Below are 21,021 nucleotides of genomic sequence, written 5' to 3' on the forward strand. Positions count from 1 at the left end.
GACCAAAACTAACCCGGTCTAAACTCCAGCGCAGAGTTGCGCCTCGCTTACACACTGCTTAATACACACAAGAGAGCAATAGGCAAATATCTTTACATATGAAAAATATTAAATATTAAGGATATATATATGATATAATAAGAATAGATATAGGATATAAATATAAAGGATTAAAATATTACAAAACATATTATTTTCTAGCCTACATAAATATGAAAAATCACTGCTTTTATGTCTTCTTCATCTCGGGAGGCTTTTTCAGTTCATTCATAACAATTTGCTTTTGTTTAATGTTATTATTATTAGCAGTATTATTTATTATATCCATATTTATATTTGTTTTATTAAAAACAAGCTTAGATTTGCCCACCTGTCAGGTTTTAGACCATATGGGGCACAGCATGTGTTTTATGAATTTGCTCTTCAGTGTTTAATTTCTCAGTAATGATTAAATCACACTGAACTGAGCTAAACTGAACTGAACTTAAACACTAAAAACTGAACTACACTGTTCCAGTTACTATGACCATTTATGTGAAGCTGCTTTGACACAATCTACATTGTAAAAGCGCTACACAAATAAAGCTGAATTGAATTTTAGGATATAACTCAGGTTTTTGAGCACACTTCGTTAATATTGTTCCTTTATTCGTTTGCTGGAAATTAGAACTGAATTTAGAAATAGTTTTGAAACGAATATTTGCGCTTAACAAACGCAATTAATTATTTATAGACTAATTGATGTCTGTGCGTAAAGGTTTCCCTATCCAAGAGCGAATGTGAAAGTAGATCCATTATCTCTCATTCTCACGCAGTAGATGCTCTGTTTAACAGTTTTCTGTAAAAAAAACTGTGAACTGTTTGCTAGTGAAATGCTCAGTTTTTCCACTTAGACTTACTTTACGTCCTGTAAATGGTGAATGCGCTTATGGCGCGACGCAGCTGGCTCTTAAAGGGAATGGGAGATGAGACTCTGATTGGTTTATTCTCAAAACACACCCATAACTCATTAAGAAAATAAACTTAACCCTTTTAGACCATGCGCCACGGCTCAAAGCGGATTTTCCTGTCCGTAAATTAGCAAAAATGCGTACTGACACGCCCTGAAAGCGTTTGCGCCCTGCGTTTTGCGCTCTGCGCATGGACCGTCAAAATAGAGCCCAAAGAGATTGTTCACCCAAAGCTATTTACACCACCATAATATCAAAGCGTATTTGTATTTTAATGGGGTGGTCCACTCAGGTATCATATTTTAAGCTTTAGTTGATGTGTAATGAATCTGTATGAACATAAACAACATCTCCGAATGTGAGACGCTCAAAGTTCAATGCAAAGGGAGACATTGGCTTTTACTTAGCTTAGCAAAGCCTACAGCGAACGAATTTGGGGACTAAAAAAAAATACATCCCGACTAGTGAGATCACAAATGCTTCAGGTTACTCGCATTCACCATGCGCACACACCCTGCGCAGCAAAGGGGCGTGACCAGAGGCGCTGTAATGTTATTGTAGATAAAGCTAAAATGGCGTCCAAATGCTTCTATTTCCACAGAGCTTCTTCTGTTTCTGTATTTGGGCTTCCAAAGAACACGACACGAAGGGAGAGGTGCTCACAGTTTAATTTAATTGTGTTCCATTCATTCATTTTCTTCTCGGCTTAGTCCCTTTATTAATCCTGGGTCGCCACAGCGGAATGAAACGCCAACTTATCCAGCACGTTTTTACTCAGCGGATGCCCTTCCAGCTGCAACCCATCTCTGGGAAATATTCATGTTCCAGAGAATTATAAAAAATGTATAGCTAGCATTTAACAAAGGACAGCTTCCATAATCTCTCTTTTATTTGATAAAATTGATTTATTACATGCACAGTGTCTAGCGTTAACAGTATGTTGTAGCAGGGATGTAAACAAGGATGTAAACAATGGAAGATGCTGTTTTGCACTGCTAACAATTTAGCTACAATCCGTCAAACTGCTGTAAACAGCCACAATCTTCAGCAGCGGTGCAGTGTCTCTCTCTGCGGACGCTTTCCATGCGTTACAGATCTCTGATAATGAACTCGCAAAAGATATGCGGACATTTCCTATTACTTAAACATGCTTATAACCCGATTATATGTGAAATTCACTTGTCAGAAGTTATTTTAGAGAGCAGGCGTGAGGTTCAGCTGTGTCCTCTTCATTTTCTGTCTGATTCAGGCTTAAACTGATACGGCTAACAGCTGCTCTGACTGACAAGTGTTTACACAGCGCTAAAGCGTGTGCTTGCAGTGGTGTGACACTTTTCCTGGTGACGTGGAGCTGATCCACAAATCACAGCACAGTATGTTAGCTGACCAATCAGAGCCTCTTGAGGGCGGGGCTTTTAGAGGAACTAGGAAATATGACAGTGGCTTTCATGTTAGCCGAGTAGCTGTATATAATCAAAGACAGATGTATGGATGGATAGCGTGTGTTTTCTACAAATGAAGCATGAGCACACATTACTTTGCATCTTATAAACACAACCAAGCCTTAAAATTACACTCTTTAAAGGTTCATCATTGTTTGACACCAGAACGGAACTTTTATTTTGAAAAGTGTATTTCACATTCTCTGTTTTTTCTAGGTTATTAAAGGTAAGCATTTACAGTTATGTTATTTGAAAGCACCTAAACAAACACGTCAATAGCTCAGCAGGACCCCACCCCCCTTTTTATATCTCCACATGTCACTAGACACGCCCCTTACTGCTGATTGGCTGTAAGTACACGCCCCTTACTGCTGATTGGCTGTAAGTGTGCTTTTTGACGCTCTTTAATGCATCTTTAAGTAAATAGTGAATGTATTTGTTCATACAGTTAGATTTTCTTGAGAATTTGCTCAAATCATGCTCAACCATCAACTTTTTTTTTAAGTGATAGTCATCCAAAACTGAAAACTCTTATCATTTGCTCAGCCTTCACTTGTTTTAAAACTGTTTGGAGAGAGAGAAACAACATATTTCCAATATAGAGGAAGATATTTTGTGGTTAACGGAATAAAGAAACAGATAAAGGCACTTGAGGATAAGTAAATAGTAAGTACTTTTTCATTTAATTTTATCCGTTCAACTACCCCTTTTTTGTGTACACATTTCTACTTTTTTCTTAAGTAGTTATACAGTATATATATTCCAGAGAAAGGTACATTTAACTTATACTAATATGAATTTTAATGAAATTTCAAAGTGTTTGCACCCAAATTTGTACTCATTGTAAAAAAATGCCGGGTTCCACACAATTTCTTCATCTTCTACCAAGACAAATCAATTAAATTGTCCCCAAAAAACTCAAGAATTGTGTTGTTTCAGCTCATTTAGCAATTATATAAGCCTAACTTATGCTGGCACACAGCTGTCTAAATGTCATTTCAGAAGTTTGATACATCGTTTTGTGAATTGATTTTCCATTTGCTGCCATTTATTCTAGCTCTGCCACTATATCCATATGTTTTATGTGTGGCCTACGTGGCTGAAAGGACTGAACTGTGCATGTATGTTGTTTGGATGTGCTTTTAGGGGAAAGCATTTCTGTCCCTCTTACACTGAAGATAATGTTGCCCTGTAGGAATGTTTGGCTCGTAGAGCTGATCACATGAGTTGTGTTATCAATCACTTCACTTTACTCTTCACATCTTCAGGATTTAGAGCTTTGTATACTGGAACATAATGTCTTCAAATCAGTATGTTGGTTGTGATTTGGCCATCCTGTTAGCATTCAATGTATACACTAAGTGTAATTGAATACTTTGCATTTGATTATCATGTTGCATATTGCTTCTGAGTAACTATGTTGGATTAATAGATTTTTTTGGTTCATAATAATTAGTTTGAGAGCTAATTTGAACTTCCAACTGAACTCTTGTGATCAAAGACCTCTATGATAAATGAACCAAAAACAGGACACGGCGTCATATAATGTGACCATAAAAGCTAGTTTTTTTTTCTTGCTATAGTTGCAACAAAGAGCATAGAATCACCTTCATCATTCTAAGCTCTTTGGTTGCCATAAAGCAATTATAATTCAGCTGTTTGTTTTAAGACATGAAATCTTAATCACAGTCCAACAAAGCTGCTATAATTTTCTTTTTTGATCCAGATACTAAAGACACCCTTAAAATCTATTTAAAAAAAAAAGAAAAAGAAAATATGATTTTCAAATATTTAAATTTGTTACATTATTTTGGTCTGGGATTGGGAACATCAAGCCATACTCTTTGGGAATGACAGGAGAGCAACGCTGGTAAATAGGCCTAATAATAAAGACAAATCTTTTCGTTTTAATTAAACAAGAAAACAATATTGAACTATTAAGTCTTACATAAGTAAATATAAGGCTCATTCCTTCAACAGAGGTTGGTTGTTTAAGAACCATCTCAAATTACTTCACTAAACTCCACTCTATAGCTGGATTATTTCCACGTGTTTGTGGTGAGACAGTTCACGTCAATGTACTTTAATCATGTGAAACTGCAACAAAACCACACGACAGAAGAGAGTATTTACACGTTTCTTTCAAGTACAAGCTTTCTAAACCGCTCTGAAACTTTAAAGAGACTGATCTTGATTATTTATAATAGGGATCTGTGAGAATCGCTGGCCGCGGACGCTTATTTCTCCTGAGCGCGCGCCCGCGCGCGAACTGCACAGCTGGTCGCGCGCATTTGCCCATGACTCGCGCTCTTCATTCACTCCGGGACTCGGCGGGAGAAGCTCAGTCTTTCTCAGCGAGGAGAAGAGCTCACTTTAAACCTCCAATGTAGAGAAACTTTGTTAGACTGTGGACTTTTAATCGAGTTTTAATGTGTTTTACACAAGAGCTGCCGACGAAAGTTTAAAGAGCGGTTGAAAGTTGTGCGCGTGTCCGTCTATTTTGTTTTGCTGGATGATATTCAGAATGCCGACGACCTCTTCGTTGATATAGTTTACCTTCTCATTTGGCCGTTTATTACTTAATATCATTACTGCTGGTCTGCTGCTTGACTGGATTTAATCTGCTTCATGTGATGTTTACGGACTCTTCACTTTTATTGTGCAGTTTTGAGTCTTATTTGTGGTTCTCCACAGGTGAAGGAGTTTGAACAGCTGTTCCCCGTCAGTTTTCAATGGTTTGACTTTATTCACCGCTGGAGACCCTGACAGAAGCCACTGAAAGACTTACTTTGTTTAGTTTTAGTTCGAGTTTTCAGTCACAAACATGGATAAATACGACGATTTGGGACTAGAGGCGAGTAAGTTCATTGAGGACTTGAACATGTACGAAGCGTCGAAGGACGGTTTATTTCGCGTGAAGAGGGACGCGGGAAACAACCCTGATTTTGAAGAAACCAGGAAAGTTTTTGCCTCAAAAATGACCAAAATACACATCCAGAAGCAACAGGAGGAGATGGCAAAAACCAGTTTGGCAGCAAGGATCAACGGGAGTCTTTCTAAAGTGTCGGATAACACATTGTACACCAAAGACAGACCACCCATCAATACTTACAGACAGGGCGGTGAAGCGGCAGCTAAACCTCCCATCATGTCTGGACCAATGGTTGGCACTGCCAGTGTGACTCCATATGCATCTTATGAAGGACAAAAACATCATTCGACCATCATACAGCACAATGATGGACCCAGCAGCAGGGTTTATGACAGTCCTGGGAATGCTGTTAACTCAGTACCCGTGCCAGCCCGGGCAGCACCCTCTGTCAGCCCGCCTGGCACATGGGCATCAAGAAGCGGGTACCCCTCCCAGACACCATCTCCCTTTTCAAACAGTTCCTCCTCTTGTAGCTCACCCGGAGCAGGTCAGAATCATTCCCCTGTGGGCTTTCTTCAAATCTCAGCAAAGTCTCCTTCCCAGTCGCCCACAGGGACATACAGGGACGCATTTCAGGTTAGCCCTGGTCTGCACTCCCAACCCATCTCTGCCCAATTGTCTGCCACTCAAAATGGAGCAGATCATAACATTGGCACCCCTACCCAGGTGTCCCAAGAGGCACCCCAGACCAAGAGCACTGCACCCAATAATCCAGCAATTCCTTCTCCCAAACCAGTGCTCCCTATTGAGTCCCCTCATGAGGAGTCTTTCCATGCGCTCAAACTGCCATGCCCGAGCCTTCATGTACAGACAGATCAGGGGCCATCTGTGGCTGAAATAAAATTAGAAGCTCTAACCGAACGCTTGGAAAAGGAGATGGACACCCAGCCAAACGCTGAGTACTTTGGTAAGCACAACGTGAGCACTGACAGTGTGTTTTTCTGTTTAGCTTTTTAACATCTGCAATTGTATTTAGTAGCATGCTGATTGAAAAACCTTCTGCCTGTTTCCACTTGACCTTCACTCCATATGTGTGTGTGTGTGTGTGTGTGTGTGTGTGTGTGTGTGTGTGTGTGTGTGTGTGTGTGTGTGTGGTTTTTGCCACAATGAGCCATACAGTCAATTGTGCATGAGTGTGTGAAAGAGCGATGTAGATCCATGCTGCTGGTGCATTTCCAGGATTTTTTTTCCTTTCCAGAAGCCATTCCTCTGCTTACTTTGTTTCTCATCTGTTGTTCATTTCTTTTATTTCATCTCATTTCGCTCATTAAAGACTTTGCATTTACTTTTTTGAGACTGTAAAATTAGATAGTTACTAAAGAAAAGTGAGTAAACATGTTGTAACTTGGAAGCTGACTTAACATTTATAATTATGCACAGTTTGTTTAACTTAAGGATGCTTTTTATTTACATTTTTTTCCTAATATTTTTTAAGGGTTTTCACTTTTATTATTGTGGTAGGACAGTAAAGATTTGGGGAGACAGGAAAGTAAGGGGGAGCAGAGATAGGTGAACCATCGGCAAAGGATCTCGAGCCGGGAATCGAACTCGTGTTGCCGTTTACACCTCAGTGCCATGTGTCTACGGACTAACCACTAGGCTATTGGCGCATACAAGGATGCTTTTTTAAGTAAAGTCAACTTGTTGCTTTGAACAGTGAAGGCTGTTATCTGTTGTAGTACATTTTTCTTGAAAGGTTCAAGCTAATGGTTATTTTTCACTTTTTTTGCCACACTATTGCACAGAATGAGAATGAAGCTGCCCTAAAATAACATTGCCACCCTTCACCCCTTGCATTCGCACTGTGGGCAACTAGGGAGGGAGTGTGCAAAACAAATATGAGTTCATTCATATTTGCACTTCTAAAAGACCTGCTACTTTGTTCAGCCTCACTATGTCACAAAAACCAAACACACAAGGTGTTTTGTGATCTTTTAGAACTTTACTGACTGCAGAAGGGAAAATTATTCACCCCCCTGTGAAATTTGATTTATTTTTCAAACATTTACCAAGCCCCTATTATGCATTATAAAGGGTCATATTTTGGTTATGGGGGTCTCCAACAGCAGGCTGATCTGCATGCAAGGTCAAAAAACACTTTTATTGTCTTATAATTAGTGCTGTCTATCGATTTGAAAAATTAACAAATTAATGGCACCTTTTTTTGTAATTAATCATTATTAATCACATTTAAAAGACTGAAACTTGTAATTTTGGCTATTTAAATTTAAACTAAAGTAAACGCAGGACAAAAAACTATTTAAATTTAAAATATAATTGTTTATTAGAATTTTTGTTTAACTTGTAACACAGATTTCTTCATGTAAACAATATACCCACAATAAACCATCAAGATCCTGGCTTGACATCCATATTTATTACAGAAATAAGAACACAGGCATGTTGGTGCCATTTGAATTTCAAAACAATCAATGACAATAAATAAAAAATTTATTTTCATGTTGGACTCTTAAGTAGACTGCAAAAAATGCCAAAATACAGGCATTCCAGATATGGAAAATGGAAAACTATAATAATAATAAAGTATTGAATACAGACAATTGTACTCATTGTAAAGTTGTATTGCTGATAGTTTAGAACATTAATTATAAAGTAGAAACAATTTTACTCAGTCCTCTTTTACTGCTAAGACAGTTCAGTCTGTTGACATTATCGGGGGGAAATGTGGACCTTTTCTTTTGAATGATGTGAGCTGTCTCACAAGCAGGATCACTGAATCAGCATGCATTTCGGTGACAAATTTTTTTGCCGCTGGTGCTGCGACAAGGACATAGGAAGCATCAAGCGGTACATCAAAGGCACGCACAGGTACACGTTTTGTCACACCAAAGACTAATTCTTACAGGGACTTTGGTCACACTATCTCTAAACATTTAAACAACTTTGAGGCACAGCCTGTGGACGGCAAAATTGTTGAGGTTTAGGCGTTTGTTATTAGGTAACTACTTTTCAAGGTATATATATATATATCTATATATATATATATATATATATATATATATATATATATATATATATATATATATATATATATATATACACCTTGCAAAGACAAAAATAATTAGTTATTTGAGATTATTAAAACATTTAAAACTATTGTTTAAAATATGTTGGGAGGAAAAACGTTAAACTGCACAAGTATTTGAAAAGGGTTACAATTTCAAAGGGGGGCTAATAATTTTGTTTTTTACTGTAAAAACACAATTCTTTTTTTGAATATGCACATTGTCTATTATCAATCATATTTACCCTATAGTAGTTTATTTTCAGTGTTATCTATAAACCCTAATACACAGCATGCTCCACAGTAGTCAGCAATTGAAGTTATTAAAAATGATTTATTAGATTTACTACATGTTTTAAGGAAACTGGCACAAATAGTTGAAATGGGCTGAATTTAAACAAACGAATTAAATTCAACCTAATTTGTTTATTTTAAGTTAGCCCAAATATGTTGTTTGCAACCAGTTACCATAAAAAAGTTTAGTAAATATAAATGAATCATTGTTTTGAGTGTACTGTGCTTCCTGAGAGTCTCTGCATCATATAAAATATCTATTCTGACTATGACTAGGTCCATAAAAAGTGAAACACTGATGTGGCTCCCAAGTTGACCACTAAACTATAAAAAATGTGGGTGGTCTCTGTGAGTTACCACATAACTGAAGGACACATGAGGAGCACAATGTCAGATTTTTGTTTGAAACCTAATAATGAGCGTATGTTTCTAAACTTGTTCAGTATCTCACCCTTGCTGACATAGTGATTGCATCTGATGTTGTTGTCATGGTGGATCTCTCTCACTCTCAGTCTTTCTGTCACTGACGGTGCGCTGAGCAGATATGCTTTTCCCACTTGTTTTAATGGATGTGGTTGTAAACCTTTACATAGTTAGAGGGCAAGAAACATAGCTAAAGAATACATGTATTTATGTAAATAAACAGCGAAACAATTCATTTTAGGACAGTATTATTAACTCCCAAGTGAATTTATGTTTAAAATTTCCCAAGTGCTGTTTAACAGAGAACATTATTAACACATTTATTTATAAGCACATTTAAAACTTATTCATTTTAATAACTAATTCCTTTTGTCTTTGGCATGGTGACAGTACATACTATCGTACTGTTTATGTGCCAAAATTCAAGTAGCTTAAAATGTCATTTAAAGGCTCAACTGGTTAAATAGAAACGTTTGGCTAATTAGGAAAGTTAATTATACATATATGCTAATTATACAAAGGAACTGCTTGTGCTCAGAGAATCAAGTGCTAGAGTTAGGAGCGGGGATGTGTGTGTGTGTGTTTTTTTAATAGAGTGTTGCTACCGGTGGTTTGTCAAGCCCACTCACCTGTGTGAGGCACACTTCATAAATGTACAGTGATTTTTGTCAGAGCTATGAAGTGATTGTAAGAAAGTGTCTGGTGAACACGGATGTGCAAAACTGGCGTTGGTTAAAGTTTCAGAGAGATGAAAGAGTGTGTTTTCTGCAGGTGGTTTGTCAAGCCCACTCACATGTGTGAAGCACGTTGAGAATTGCATAATGTTTTTAGGTTGCCATTTGGTGTAGTGGATATAGAAATGAAGGGGTCCTGGTTTGTTCTGTAGCCAATTGAGAGAAAAAAATTTTCGGGGTTAATAATATTGACCTTAGCAGTTTTTACTTTATTTTCTTTAGTCCAACCAAATTAAATGAAGTAAGACTTTCTCCAGAAGAAAACAATATAATATTTCCTTGATTTGTTAAACACCACTTAGCAAATATTTGAAAAAGAATTAAAATTTCACAGGAGGAATTTTGTGATCAGCTGTAGGTATCAAATCATCAGATAAATATGATGCAGCAGTCCTGAGCTGCACAGGCTGTTGCCATTGAGCTTTTTGTACCATCCTCACTTATTGCTAAAGGAATTTCCTGTAGGAAAAGCACAGAGCAATTTATGTATGTGTAAAGCATATTTGGTATATCTTACTATGATTTCAAAAGAGATAATGACTTAAAATATAGACACAAACATGAGCATTCTTGTGCCGGAGCATACTCAGACTCAAAAACAGTTTCCTTTAGGCACGCTCTGGGCATTTGCTGTTTACAGAGCAATAGCTGGTTTAAATTTAACTAAATGAAGCTGTAGAGCTAGCATTAAACACATGGAGTGTTTGTCATCAACTCCTGACCTTTGTACTTTACTCTGGCTTGAAATTGTCTCTTTTTCCCTCAGCAAATAGATTGTATGACAAATGCTGACGCTAAACCTTGTATAAACTGAACAATTCAAGGTGTTTAGTAAATGGAGGACCAGGTGAATTGCAAAACCCACACAATATTCCTTTTTTAAATAGCTCTCAACCTTGAAAATATCTAATATTGAAGACATAGCAAGCATCTCTGGCACAGAGGTTTTAAAAACTGAATGTTTATGAAGAAGAAAAAAAAACAGTTATACTGTAAATCTGGGAGACCTTTTAAATTTTTAAGTCACCTGTATGTTTTGTTTATAATATTTTGTGCTTTTACCCTCACTGTAAAAAGTCTGTAAATTAGCAGTTTTCCGTGTTTTGTGATTAGTGTTTTTTATTTTTCCCCATTTATTTCTTCTTTTTAATTGCATAATGGGTCATTGATCTTTGTTCTGACAACTTTTAATCTTGAAATGTTTATGAAAGTTAAACAATTGTTGAATGAATTGCAGTGTTTCCATGGCGCAGAAATGAATTTATGATCAATAAGCAGCCCCAGATAGCACAGACAGCTGTCATCTCTTACCTTATGCTGTGCGCTTCAGGGCCATTCTCCTCTGTTTTTGAGGTGATGTTCATAAGTAATCCTTTTATATGTCCGATGTGGTCCAAACACAGTGAATTATGTCTGATCAAACAAAAGAATAGTGAAAAATGACAACAATGATCGCTCCCTGTGGCTTGTACAGCACCTCTCATCAGTTGGAATACAATAACTTTAGCATGGATTATGGTAGAGACAATTTTCTTTTTTTCCTATCATTACAGACATGTGCAGGAACTACCAAAATTAATTACAGCACACTAGACAACACAGAACCTAAACAGTACACTTTCACATTGGAGTTTATAAAAAAAAAATACAAAAGGCGCCTCTTTTTTAGGTGTTTATTATAACACAGACAACATATACAGATATTTAAAACACTTTCAATAGTGTTTCATGAAAATTTAAAGGGTTTTCATTAAAATAATACCAAATTTTTGCATTTACACCTCTGAATGTGGATTTGGGAAGCTTTTAAATTTGGGAAGGCAAAATCCAGGCGGAAATCCCAAAATAACAGCAGAGTTTAACTGGTTAAAGTACTCTAAACTCAAAACTCTTACACAAAAAATGCATATTAAATATGCCTCATGGCAAGATAGACATTTGCATGGAATTGCTCAGTTGTTCTGTAATTCCTCTGTAAGGAAAGGCACTGAAAGATGTTACTGCGTTCACCTGTGTCCTGTTTATGTGTTCTGGATGCTGAGTTGGCAGTAAATGTCGTAATAAGCTAGCGTTTACCGTCTCCTTCTGACAGCTGCTTCGCTGCAGGGATGTTAAGGAATGTCTGGATTTCACAGAGCAGGACAAAGACGATAATAAATTAGATACTTTAGTGTAGTCTAATGGGGGTTTTGCCTCTGCTGACAACTAAATGGTTGGCGTCCCCGTTGTCTGCAGTCGGTAATGCTTGGCCTTTTCCCCGCTGCTTTATTTTGTTTTGGAAGAGACTCTGGATGTCCCGCCTTGTGCACACTGACATGCCAACAGTAGACATTCATGCTTTGTGCCCCGCGCTCTTTTGATGAAGGATTCCTTAATCTTCCTGTCGACTCGATGGCTTTATCTTAATTGTTGTCTAGGATTCTTGGCTTCCTGTCCCATAGCTTTGGAGCTCACGTCCTGCTCTTTTGAATGGCTGTCCTTTGGTCCAGAATTCGGTCTCAGTGCTCGGTGAATGAGAAAATGAGCCTGCTGTCATCTTTTTTAAAGAGCTATTCGGATGGTAATTATTTGTGATGGGGATTTAAGACATTTTCAATGGCTAGTCTGTGAATTTATTTCCATTGGATTTTAGAGTGCATGTGTTAGGGCTGGGCGATTTGGCCTCAAATCAAATCCCTGTCATTTTAACATTTGGCCTAAAATAAAATTGATCATTTTAACTCAATTATGATTAATGAGCGATTTATTTTTTATTATTATAATTCTTTTTTTGCCCTTATAGTATACTGACAAGTTTTATATGCTGTGTAAAGGTATCTCTGGCGCAGCTTCCAATCATCGTCAATGTAGTGGAAAGTAATGCTCAAGAATGAGTCTAACTTGACCAGAGATCAGGGGCCTCATGTATCAACGCTGTGTATGCACAAAAACTTTGCGTACGCCAGGTTTCACGCTCAGAATCGCTCACGTTTGGATTTACTAACAATGAACTGAACGTGGGAATGTGCGCAGCTTCACGGCAGCTTTCTGGCTGGCGTACGCACATTTTTTGTGCGTGTCTGTTTTATTTCCATTGGCGACTCCTAGAGGCAGTTGTGTTAAATTGCTCTCTACAAAGTGTCTGAGCCTTGCAATGGCAGCTGTATGAGACGGGTTCATCTAGCAGGTATATAAGGTTTCCATACCATACATTTGACCAGCTAAACATTAAAGCACAATTTGCAGCGGTCGACTGTTTTCCCAATGTAATCTGAGCGATCTACATAGCATGCACATTGCTATAAAGACACTATCTGAAGATGAATTTGCATGTGTGAATCAGAAACATTTCCATTCAATAAATGTGCAAATAAAATATGATGCTTATTGATATGAACTTATTGATGATTCCTACTTGTCTTTCTCGTGATAAATAGTTGGCAAAATCTGATATGTAGCGGGGGAAAAAAGAACAAAGAGTTCTTCAGACGCTGGATTCGAGCCGAGTTCAGGCTCGAACGTGTCAATTCATGATCACATGCGTCTTACGAGTTGCGCCACTGAGACCGATAAGTGTACTGCAACATTTTTCAGATATAAACCACACTATTTCTTTTTTTTTAATGCACTCAGTGCGATATGTTCAGACCCAACTGTGTTAACCGCATCAGCTAAACTCAGCCACTCTATTTTTTTCTTTTGTTGTTAATTCCGGAGAACAAACTTGCAAATAACACCGCTTTTCTCCGGTCTACCTCCGAAAGCAGCACCTCCAATTCACATTCTGTTCAAAGTTTCTCTTCTTGCTTGCTTTTGCCGTTGCTTTTTCTATGGGTTTTGCCATTAGCATAGTCATTAGCATATTCATACGGGGGAGGAGGCAGGGAGGGGTTTTGTGCTCGTGCATGTTGCGCTCAATTTTACGTTCATTCGGATGTACAAAAGAATATGCGTGAGATTCGGCGTACGCAGTGTTTCATACATCTGAATTTTTTTCTGCGTACGCACATTTACAGCTTTGTGCGTACGCAATGTTTTAGTAAGATTTCCACGCAAGTCTTCGTACATGAGGCCCCAGATGTGGCTGCAAAGTGGCCGCAGAAGTAGAAATCAGCAACAGGCCTTAACAAAGCAGGGTCACGTGACACGTAGGGAAAGTAATTGAAAAAATTGACCCAGAAAAATTAGATCGATTATAGGTTCTGAATGTCGATTTCGATTACTTTTCGATTAATCAACAAGCCCTAGTATGTGTTTTTCTTCCAATGCCAATGTTAATTATTAATTCCCAGTTGATTTCCCTCTTGTCTTTTGACAAAGACCTAGATTGTGCAACACCAAGCTCACTGTAATTTAAAACTTTTTGTTTTAGTAGCTAATTTGTATAAATTTGTGCGATCTCATTTGTATGATTTACTTATCCCTCAATGACTTTTGGGTTTGGGGGTGTGGTTTGGTGCCACACAGTTGTGCGGAAACCAACGTTTTTACAGTGTAGATGCAAACTCGGCTATCAATTCCCACACTTGATGATCATTTTAGTAATTTTGCAATTATAATTTTTGCGATTCTTATTTTTACCGCATGCTTTTTTCCTCCATATATAGCATTGGCCAATTGTAATGAACCCAGTCAGTTTCGAAATGCCACAAATGGTGTTTAAATGGTTCACTTCAGTTGCCTCTTTCAATGAAAAGCCTTTTTGTGGAGCAGATGTGGGACTGATGGTGTTTGTGTTGAACTGTGCATTTGGACCAGGCTTTGCTGAGTGGGCAGAACTAGTTAGCGTGATGTTTGCTGAATACCAGATGAAACAGAGGCTCTTTTGTTTGGGCCCATGCAGCGCTGGAGACCTCTGTCTGTTTAATGCTGTTATCTCAGCCCTTGCTTGCTTAAATGTTCTCCGAGCTCCTGCCACGTAGACCAGCCTGAACCAACAGACACGGACAAAGACCCCGTTGTGTTCTCAGCTCACCTTCCCAGCAGGCAGTCTTGTGATTTCACTTGAGCAGCACAGTTATCTTAAGCTCATCTTAATGTAATGTTCTGTGAAGGTCACGGGGGTCTGGTTGTTTACTAATTAACTCTCACGTTACCATCACTCTCTCTTTCTAAGTGTGTGTGTGCTTGTTTATGTGGTTTACGAGGACACAGTATGACATGACCTAGTTGTACCATTCTAACATGGCATATGCCCTGTGTCCTTGTAATTCAAAATGCTTAAAAGTCATATTTAATGGCATCTTTAACTTAATTTGCCCCAGGTTGGGTTTGAGGGTAAGGGAGGCAATAATAAGTGTTTTTTACAGTATATATAAAGTGCATTAAACCTACGGAGAGTCCTTGTAAACCTGTGTTTGTGTGTGTGTGAAGTATTAGATGTATAGTGTCACATTCTCAGCTTGCTAAAAACAAACAAAAAGTTTCTATATAGCAGTGTTTCTCAACCACATTCCTGGAGGACCACCAACACTGCATGTTTTGCATGTCTCCTTTGTCTGTCACCATTACAGGTCTTTCAGTCTCTGCTAATGATCTGATTATCTGAGTCAGGTGTGTTTGGTTAAGGAGACATATATGCAGGGCTTGACATTAACACTCGCCAAATGCGGGTAGATTTCAGTTGTGGCTGGTTTGACAGCCGCTCCCACTAGCCACTTTGGCTGGTTAAAGATCATTTTAAAATTTTTTTTTTTTTTTTAAAGCAGGGTTCGACAAGAAAGATGGCCCAATATTCGTGCAAATCTAATCTTAGAATAGAGATGCAGCACGACTGACATAAATAACTGTTCATGCAAGCAAAAAAAGCAGGTGAATACTGAATGAGAGGATGAATACCCGCGCGAACACATGATGTGATGCATGCAACTGTAAAAAAGTGCACGCTCCCATTTACTTGCGAGAAGCAACCGTGCCTTGAGGCTTATTGTCCTCCTCTGCAACTTTTTCACTCTTCAACTAATTCTTTTCACAGATTTTCTTCATTTATGTTGATGATATAATATAGAATGAGTCTGAAGGTGTGTTGCTGTTTTTGCAGGCAGCTGTGTGAAGTGCAACAAGGCGGTGTATGGAGCCAGTCAGGCGTGTCAGGCCATGGGGAGCCTCTATCACGACAGCTGCTTCACCTGTAGCGCATGCAGTGAGTACCAGTACATTACATTTATGCATTTAGCAGACGCTTTTATCCAAAGTGACTTACTAGCGATAAGCAATACCAACTATTTTCTCTGATTCAATACCAAGTATTTCAAGAAAAGTATCCTCGATACTGATACTGATAACGGTACTTAAATTAAATATTTTATAGTGATTTTATAATATTTTTTTTAAAATCACCTTCAGTGTTATTATTAAATAAAACAGGGGTTCTCAAACTTTTCAACAATTCCAGTTACTCGCGACCCCCAAAATAACAATTACAGTGACTCTCGACCCCCATTATCCTCGGAGGTGGTTATAAACATAAATATTGCACATAATGATGCACACTCCAAAAAGCCTATCGTTATATAAATACAAGCATATTGACAACACTTGACAGTCTAACAACAAGATACGTTTTATAGTCAATTATTCGTTTGTTTAATTTAATATTAACCTCACCTGTTGGCCACAATGTTTACAGCACAAGTCTATTCTTGGTTTAATTTAAGCGACTTTGAGATCATGCTCCATGTTTATTCATGTTCTTTATTTTTAATGTAATCTATGTGAGTGCTGTAAAGGTGTCAACATTTCATATTGTGTCGTACTAACACTATTGTGCAACTAACGCTTTTGCTGATTTAATATAATATAATCACGAAAGAGGTCGCAATCTATTGGAAAAAAAAATAATTGAAAGGCTGATGGGTTTTTATTAGCACATTGTCTTTTAAAATAACTATTAAAGACTATTTTTAATCTTCTGTAGGTTATGGATAACATATGCTAATTCTAATCTTCTGTAGGTTATGGATAACATATGCTAATTCTAATAGTTTAATCATTTCTTTGATTTTTGTAAATCACCAAGCGACCCCCCCCCCCCCACCCCCACCCCCCACTTATTGTCCTGTGACCCCCCAGGGGGTCCCGACCCACACTTTGGGAATCACTTAAATAAAACACAATAGACATAATTGCTATTATATAATATGTATTATCATTATATAATAAACAGCTTGCTAAAATAACTATCACAGCGTCTGACCAAAGAAATTGAAATTTTAACCCATTTGAATGATTTTTCAACTAGCAAAGCACCAACAAACGGTATCCTTTCCTGTGTATTGAATGCTCAAACTTTCATTTAGCCCTTCAATTGCACTATATTAGTGTACTAATGTAGGGATTAGTAAATGAGTGTATAGACGGTGATTAAGGACATAGCACTAGCACTAGTTATGCTCTGGCCAATTTTTGAGTGAGATGCTAGTGGTCTAATCCAATGAAAACATTTAGGCTAAGCTAAGCTAAAAGTGCTGCTAGACCCAGAGATTGGTATGAATGGGGTATATGCTGAGGCATGCTAATAGGACTTTTAATTTGCCATTAACCTGGGTTAAGCGCTTCCAGCGAATTGAATGCCAATGCAAAATCCGGTGCGTTTAAGGTCTGTTTTCTTTAAAAATCAGCGATCTCCACTAGCTGAGTGATATCCGAATTAAAGTGGGTCTCAGTTTGTACAAGAAGCACTGCATTAAATTACATTTCCCCCGCCATATCTTTATTATATGAGCATTTGTTTTACCCCAGTATATTCAATGGAGCTTCTGCGCTAGCCTGCTGATTCTGACGGGCGCGTGCGAGTAAACGGCTTTTTGTCTCGTTTTAGGCTTGAGCAACTAAATAAATGCTAAAGTTTATTTAACTGAATGTATTTTAATGACATTACAACATCAATGCTGTATAAGGAACCATATAAAATGAGAAAAAGTTCACAATAACAGGTCACCGGAAGTGTATCAGCATGGGAACAGCACTAGCTCAGCATATACCCTATTTGTACAGTCTGAGGAGTGAATGTAGTCTGGATACTCATTTATTTCCTATAATGGTCAATTTTGACCGGAAACACCACAGGTGTAACTAAGTTGAGTAAAACACTCAAAATTCAATGAAAGAGGTGATCATCACTTCTATATGTTTAAGTACATAATGTGGAGGATATAATAAGGTCTCAAGGCAATCAGATATAAACCCCAATATTTATGGGTGTTTTCAGTTGTAAATCGGTCAGATTTGACCCGAACACAACAGGAAGGTTAATAGTTTCAGTTTGTTCCAGAAATACTTATTAATGTTTCTCATATTTTAGTCTTCAGAAAGTAGTTGGTCTGTGCAGTAAGGAGTAGATTTGTGCGTTTAGCTTGCGGTTCTGCCATAAATATGTGTGTGTTTGTGTATCACTGTGTGTGTACGAGTGTTCAGAGCATATAAGCTGACAGGAAACAGAGTCGGGTATGGAGTGAAGTAAACTAAACAGAGCTCAGGCGCTGCGCTGAAGCTCAGATAAACCTCATTCCATGCATTCATCCAGTCTCGTTTCCTCACACTTTATTTAGCTCCGCTCGGGCCCCTGGGAATGGGAGCTATTTGAAGGAAAATGAGCATTCCTGAGCTTCTCCTCTGCATGACTGCCTTTGACCCACAGCGTCGCTGTCTTTTGTTCTCCATGTGTGTCCAGAGTGGTGTTATGAGCGCAGTAAACGCCTCTGCGTGTACCTTCACCTGTTTACACGGATTACTAGACTAAAGATAGTAAGAATGCACAGCTTATACGTGCGCTGGAGAGGAATGCTGGGAAGGTGGATGGACGCTGGGATGAGCAGATGGAGGAATGTCTGATGTGTTTTGTCAGCTGGAGCCAGAGAGGGAACGAGAGAAACAGGTGTTTAATCTGTATGGTCAGATGAAGACACAAATCCATGGCCGAAGCATTGCGAGTGCTTTGAAAATACATACTTGTCTACCAAAGTTATTATAGCTAACGAAAATAAACGAAAAAAACTTTTTCGTTAACTGAAATAAAAATGGGTGACGCAGTGGCGCAGTAGTTGCAGTAGTTTCCTTACAGCAAGAAGGTCGCTGGTTCGATCTTCGGCTCAGTTGGCGTTTCTGTGTGGAGTTTGCATGTTCTCCTTGCGTTCGCGTGGGTGCTCCGGTTTCCCCCACAGTCCAAAGACATGCGGTACAGGTGAATTGGGTAGGCTAAATTGTCCGTAGTGTATGAGTGTGTGTGTGTGGATGTTTCCCAGGTATGGGTTGCGGCTGAAAGGGCATCCGCTGTGTAAAAATGTGCTGGATAAGTTGGCGGTTCATTCCACTGTGGTGACCCCAGAGTAATAAAGGGACTAAGCTGACAAGAAAATGAATAAATGAATGAAATAAAAATAAAAACAAGAGTTTTTTTTAAGAACTAGAACGAACTGAAATTGTACTGTGTACATATAAAACTAACTGACTAAAATTATAGCAAAAAACGTCCTTCGTTTTCATCTTTGTTAATGTATTTAATACATAAGCCTTTTAGAAGTAAATCTATTTACTTCACACTGCTGGTGTTTGATCCATACAGCACCTCAGAGCCTGTAATTCTGCTGCCATTGACCAGATCAAGCCGGTCCTCCTCCAGTCAGTCCTTGCTGTTGCTCCCACGACAAAAACAAGGAGTGCACATGACAGCAGCACGGTGCCAGTATTAAATACGACCCGAACAGACGCTTAAAAGTATTAATTAACCATATTTATGCCCAATAATTGTTTTTATTTCTGTATTAGTGATCTCGATTGCAAACAAATCTCTCTTTTTTGGAAATTAGAACACTGAATTAATATGAAATGTCAGTATCAAAAACGAAGACTCACCTTGCACTGGTAGTAGCCTATCTCTGTGAATGGAAAGGAAATATTGTTTTTCTTTGGTTTACAAAAGCACAGTATTTCATTTTTTGGGAAAGCAGGTTATACACAATTGAATGTAAACCCTTTACAGTTTTGAATGAGACTCCAAAAAAGGCACAAAAAGGGGATATTAGGTGGCGGAAATGTGAACATATGCAAGCAGACATTTTACACTGTAGACGTCAACTTTTGGTCAATAGTTCGGACATTCAGCAAGCTCAAACTACAGTGTCTCTTTAACATGTCTCTCTCAGCTGCTTTAAATAATTTATTCCCAGTTTGCATTGTTTTTATGCTGGGGTTTCAGTTCGGGATCAGTCTTGTAAAACTTCCCCACTCTAACTGATCTCTAGCAGTCGTATCCTCGTGCAGAACTCTTGCTGTGTTTGGATCAGAGCCGATCAGAGCCAAGCAGAGATTTAGAAATAGCAGCATAAACTACACCAATGGCCCAAATATGGGAAAGTGAGAAGCAAAACATCGCAAAGCCCCCATAATACTTAAAATCTCAAAAGACCAAGAGCAAATTCTTCCATTTCTGTCTCCTATTTGGACACACTTTATGGACTGCAGAAAGTTGCCTGAGCGGCAAAAAACAATCATTTTAGTTTGATGAAAGTTTCTGAATTTAAGTTTTTTGTAAACTGTAAAAAACACTTGTTATTTGTATTTTAACTGTGCGCAAATGAATGAATCACTCCCGTAGAGGACTTATTGTTCTCGAGTCATACAGAAGATTCGTTCAAAATGATTCGCCTGTCAGATGTGGTGCGCACTCTTATTCCCATACAGCAGAGAGACTGTGGCTGTGAGGAACTCCACCGTGCACGATTCAGAGAGCAGACATTTATAAACATGTGACCATGTAGAGACAGAAATGACCTGCTGTTGTGTAAATAAGATATTACATGCCGCTATTTAGCTTGTTTATTACAAGAAGTTGTAATGTGGTACTATATAGAAATTAAATTAGAGCACCACCCTAATATAATAGTTGGGGAAACACTGTTATGTAATTCTGGGCATTCCAGTATTAAGGCTAAACTCCTAGCTGTGTGCATCTGATTAGTCTTTACTAGACAGAGATATTCAACAGTTACCTGACTCATTCAACAGACTGAGCTTTTACCGCTCCCGAATTCTTTATCTCAAGATTTGCCTCTTGAACTCAATTTGGCTTGTTTTGTGGTCGCTCTGTGAAGCCGCCGTGTTTGGCTGCTGGTTTGCGTGAAGGGACAGAGAGCTGATTGTTCTGGAGCTGTTAGCAGGGCAGCTTTGTTCGTGACCCAGTCCAAATGCTCTCACTATCAGACCCACCAGGGATTCCCTGACATTTAATGCAGTACAGAGGGTT

The 21,021-nt window shown here is 38.3% G+C and overlaps 1 protein-coding gene across 3 annotated transcripts in view; it reads left to right on the plus strand.

The window, feature by feature from the left end:
* Positions 1-4,735: 4,735 nt before the first annotated feature.
* Positions 4,736-21,021, plus strand: part of limd1a (LIM domains containing 1a) — a 37,626-nt gene continuing 21,340 nt past the window's right edge. For 2 of the 3 annotated variants that reach the window (XM_073925700.1, XM_073925699.1), the window contains exons 1-2: positions 4,736-6,231; positions 15,820-15,921. In XM_073925700.1, the coding sequence (XP_073781801.1) occupies positions 5,217-6,231; positions 15,820-15,921 (1,117 nt within the window). In that variant the 5' untranslated portion in view covers positions 4,736-5,216. Of the gene's footprint in view, positions 6,232-15,819; positions 16,696-16,732; positions 19,140-21,021 lie in introns of those variants that run through there. The other variant, XR_012391893.1, reaches the window with a different exon arrangement.

Source organism: Danio rerio, chromosome 16 (assembly GCF_049306965.1).
Source record: "Danio rerio strain Tuebingen ecotype United States chromosome 16, GRCz12tu, whole genome shotgun sequence".
Lineage (NCBI taxonomy): Eukaryota > Metazoa > Chordata > Actinopteri > Cypriniformes > Danionidae > Danio > Danio rerio.